The sequence below is a fragment of the Leiobunum rupestre genome, chromosome 11 (genome assembly GCF_980474605.1).
Source record: "Leiobunum rupestre chromosome 11, qqLeiRupe1.1.hap1, whole genome shotgun sequence".
Lineage (NCBI taxonomy): Eukaryota > Metazoa > Arthropoda > Arachnida > Opiliones > Sclerosomatidae > Leiobunum > Leiobunum rupestre.
Genome location: NC_143394.1, coordinates 7,018,035 through 7,022,476, shown reverse-complemented (window position 1 = coordinate 7,022,476; position 4,442 = coordinate 7,018,035). Strand labels below are relative to the sequence as shown.

At 34.5% G+C, this 4,442-nt stretch overlaps 1 protein-coding gene across 2 annotated transcripts; it reads right to left on the bottom strand.

Moving 5' to 3' along the window:
• Positions 1–16: 16 nt before the first annotated feature.
• LOC149921233 (dynein axonemal heavy chain 10-like) lies at positions 17–4,320 on the bottom strand. 2 transcript variants are annotated; one of them, XM_090163909.1, is made up of 8 exons: positions 3,770–4,320; positions 3,534–3,665; positions 3,298–3,483; positions 3,057–3,217; positions 1,374–1,695; positions 1,147–1,311; positions 575–733; positions 17–283 (listed from the first exon to the last, which is right to left on the bottom strand). In XM_090163909.1, the coding sequence occupies exons 2-8, from the start codon at positions 3,609–3,611 to the stop codon at positions 185–187; spliced, it is 1,170 nt and encodes a 389-aa protein (XP_090020035.1). In that variant the 5' UTR covers positions 3,612–3,665; positions 3,770–4,320; the 3' UTR covers positions 17–184. The 2 variants fall into 2 exon arrangements, with proteins under 2 accessions (XP_090020035.1, XP_090020034.1); XM_090163908.1 differs by having other exon boundaries at positions 3,534–4,320.
• Positions 4,321–4,442: the final 122 nt, after the last annotated feature.

Here is a 4,442-nt window from a genome sequence, read left to right as displayed (position 1 = left end):
TTACGTCATTTTTTACATTATCTAGAAGCGATAGAGGGCGACAAAAACGTCTTCCGCGAATTTTTAAACTGCAGATTTATTGTAGTTCTTCATTTTGGTGAAACTCTAATGTTATGATTTTAATAAAAAATTTCACAGAATTGGTTTTTTTTATTTATGTATCATAAAAGCATATAAAAATTATTTAAAACCACAGAACCGCGCTAAATATTCTACAGCATTTAAGAATTTGTTGCCATGTTTCCGATACTTTCTTAATTTTTGACCATGTTTCTCTGTAAATCTGAAATAACCAATTACTTAGACATTAAAAATATTCTTCAGTATAGGCTTCGTGCGTAGCTTAAATTTTGCTCCTAAATATCGCCGCCTACCGACCGAGTTTGAAATTGAATATATGAAAGCTGTCTGCTCGTTCAAAATTCTCTCTACACAACAACTGAAAGTTCAACCGAAAAACATAGTAATTCAAAATTCGTCTGCTATTTCTTCACATATTTAGTTGACGGATATTAAGGCAGATGGTGCTATATTTCCTAAGCTCGAAGCCTATAAACCACATGCTTATTCTTACCACGATCTTGAATTGTGAAAGAATTCTTAATTTATCTTCGTAATCCCTTAATGACTGTTCAACCGATCTCATCATAACTGCCACATTTCTTACATTTTCTTTTAAAACCTTTCTTTTTTCAGCCGTATCCCCAACCATATCAAAAGTCTTTAAAATATCCTATTACAGAATAAAAAATTTAAAACATTAAAATAAAATAATAAAGATTTTTATTATTGTAATAAAATGTGACGCTAAGCCTCCGTCGTAAGAAGACTAGAATTGGGGAAGCAGACGATATTTTAACAAGGTTTCCATGCACTTATCGTTCTTTTACATAAAAAGATTCTTGGCAAACCTGTTCTTCAATGACTGGAAAACAGGGTTGTCGTATATTTTTGGTGTTAAATAAATTAATTAGAGATAAAATACATGAAAACCCTGTTAAAATAACTTCTTCTCCCCCAATACTATCATCAGCTTTCAAAATCTGCGGCTTGGAGGAAATAGGAATAGGTCCATTCTACACAATGTTGGACGTGCTGCCTACAGGTACGACAAGAGAGCCGCCACTTGTTTCCAATTCAAAATACCTTTAGCTGATTATGCAAATCGACCAAATTTTGTTCAACAACGTCGTAAAGCATTATACCCAATTCATTGATCCAATTATTAATTAAAACGTTCATCTTAAGTTGGAAATCTTTTAAATTAAGACTTAAACATCCAAATTTTTGTTCTGAGGCCATATTTTCCAACTAAAAAAATAATTAAAATATATATTTTTAAATTGACCGTAACATTTAAATTAAAAAGGCACCTTCAATTTTAAAGACGAGAAGTATTTGAAATTATTATAATAAGACGTTTTAGAAGAGTCTTTAGAAAACTGTTGACATTTAGTCGCTGGATCTAGAGCCCAGAGAAATCTAAAATTCTCTAATTTGGCTACGGATAGTTCCAAGTTATCCAAATCAGAATGGATCGACTGTTCAATATTTTTACAAATTGATAAAATATCGGTTTCTTGACTTATATCGGAATAAAATGAATTTGAGGTCGTAAATTCATCCCTTTTATCGACCGATATATCATTTACAGTTATGCACATTCCTTTTAACCACCGTGTAAAATTATCTGCGCTATTAAGATGGAAAATAATAATTTTTAAGATTACATTTCAACGTTAGTTATACCAAAATTGTATTTATCAAAAGTGACATCATCAGGGCCGTGCAGAGGTATCCTGGGACTCGGGGTCAAATCTACTCGCGGGCCCCTTCGATTTGCACCCCCCCCCCTTTAGCCCTGAAAACTTTTCCCAAGTTATCTGGATTTGCAACCCCCCCCCCTTGAGCTTCTTCGATGGGCCCTTTTCGGGGATTTTGCCCCCCTGCCCCCCTCTGCCCCCCCTCTGCATGGCCCTGGACATAATTACCAAAAGTGTGTCAATCGGACCTATTTCTTAATGAATTTTACGAGCGAAATACAAGTTGGGAGGGGAGAAGGGAAAGTATGCCTTGGGGAGGGAAGGAAGTTAAAACCAACAAATAACGCCTCGTAGTGAGGAACGGAGGAACTAAGTAGCACTGGTCAAAGTTAGTGAATTTTTTGATTTTTTGTCGTTCTGCGGAGACGCTATCGCCATCTACCTACGATATAATACCATAGACTAAAAAAAGATCCAGAAAGTCGACAATAAATAGTCTTTATGTGGTCGATCTCGAGTCGAGCATTCATTAAAACGAAAGTACAGGGATTGTCACACTTTTGGTAATTATGTCACTTTTGTATTTATTTATATAGGGTGTCCACTAAAAACGATCCAAAGTTAATAATTGTAAAGTTATTTTTCATAGGATCGTATAGCACGCGCAGGGGGTCATTAGATGAAACCAAACTCAATGACCTTGACCCATGTCCTCAAGGTCATTCAAAAACTATCTCGAGAACCGTTGGGTTTAGAGACTCTGTTCTAATAAGAAAGGTGTGTGTTATCGCATTTTAAGTACAAGTGGCGCTGAACCAATCTAGAAGCGGGCAGGGGGAAAGACAATTTTCCCCTTACAACGGCAGCAGGCGCTAAAGCGTTTAACCAATGAAAAATGTACGCAGGAAAATGCACGACTTTTGACGGGTTGCGTTCTCCTGGTGTGGGGTGCTGTGTTTGTTGCTCCTAGGAACCGATGTAAATTGTCCAATAGGAAGCCAAGAAAATAAACACCAAAAACAAGAAAGTTCATCTAATAACCCCCTGCCGAGGGGTCGGACACTTGCCATTATTTTGTACGGAATTCCGGGATTTCGTACAGATTTTGGCGATTTTATCAGTACTTTTTGAAGTGATTTTGGGATTTCATAGAGAGAGTTAAAAGATTTTGCGATTTTCGACCAAGTGTACGGCATTTTGGTAAATGTCCGAATCCTCGGCCCCTGCGATCTGAAAATCTCAAATCCCTAAGAAAAATAGCATTTCGATTATTAAATATATCCTTTGCTATACCTTTTGACTACATCCATAACGGTGAAGAGTACACTTTTCAAAATAGCAGGCAGGAGGGGTTCAAAAGTGAGTTCTTTATGTAACAATACTAGTTTCACTTCAAATACTGGTTTGCCCGAAGATATGACATTTAAAACATCTCTTAAATTTCTTTTGACCATCTAAAAAATTAGATTAGATTATTAGTATATTAATAATAATAGAAAATTATTTTTGTTTGAAATATCTGTATGAATCTCACAGATGTTAATTCTTGGTAAACTATTTCTAGCCAATGTACGTAGAACAGATTCAATTCTTTGCAACAACCGGTTTCGCTTTTGTGAATCAAACTTTCCAATTTAATCAAACAATGAGAAATATTTTTATAATTTTGAACCATTTCATCAACGGTTGATTTAGTTTCATTTTGTCTTTCTGCTAAATTCTAAATAAACGATTGATTAATTTAAATCATTTGACATTTTATATAAATACCTTATATATAGGAAAACTTGACGTCCCATTCAGCAGAATTAAATTGGTTTCTTGAAACGAATTACGACAATTTTCCATTTCATTTAGAACTTTATCGATATATTCAGCTACTACGGAAGTTGATTCTATCACCTTCGAATTAAAAATTATTTTTATATTATCATTAGTAACATATATAATAAGTATGACACTAAATTATTTATGATAATGACATTCTGTCACACCCGTTAACTAACAGGAAAATCGTAGCAAGAATGGATAGTTTGTCCGCGGGTATCATGGTTGAATTTCCCCAGGCTACAAGTAAGGGGGAAGGAAATTTGTCACCGTCATACGCTTCAATAGCGCGAAAGACGTCAGTTCTAGGGGACCAATGAAATAGCATGAGAGTAATTAGCAGTATGGCTAAAAATCGTCATAAATTAATGCATTTTGGTTTTATTTTATTCACAGTTGCAGGTTAAGAAAGGTAAAATATCTAGTATATTTGGCGGAAAGATACTAGCACGAATTTCCGGTAAATCGGTGGCGGGAATTTCGAATTTGGCCTGTTTACGGTTGAATTTCTAAGTATACCCGCGCGCGTTATATAATTTTGAAAAATACCGTCTATTGCGTTATATTTCAGAGCGATCGTTAATTAATTAACATAGAATAGATTTAAAAAACAGTTTTAATAATTTATTTTTTGTACTTCAAGTGAGGCATATGTCAAAAAATCCGTTTGGTGAGTCCAGAGTAAGTATAGAACAGGTAATGCCGAGATTACCACGTTGACGTACATAAACGTAAATAAAACAATTTGGTTACTGATTAGGAGCGTAAATTAAAAAAATTCGCTCTAATTAAGCTTAAAAATAATAATTTACATTAAATATTTATTGATCCCACTTTGAAATTTACGCAATA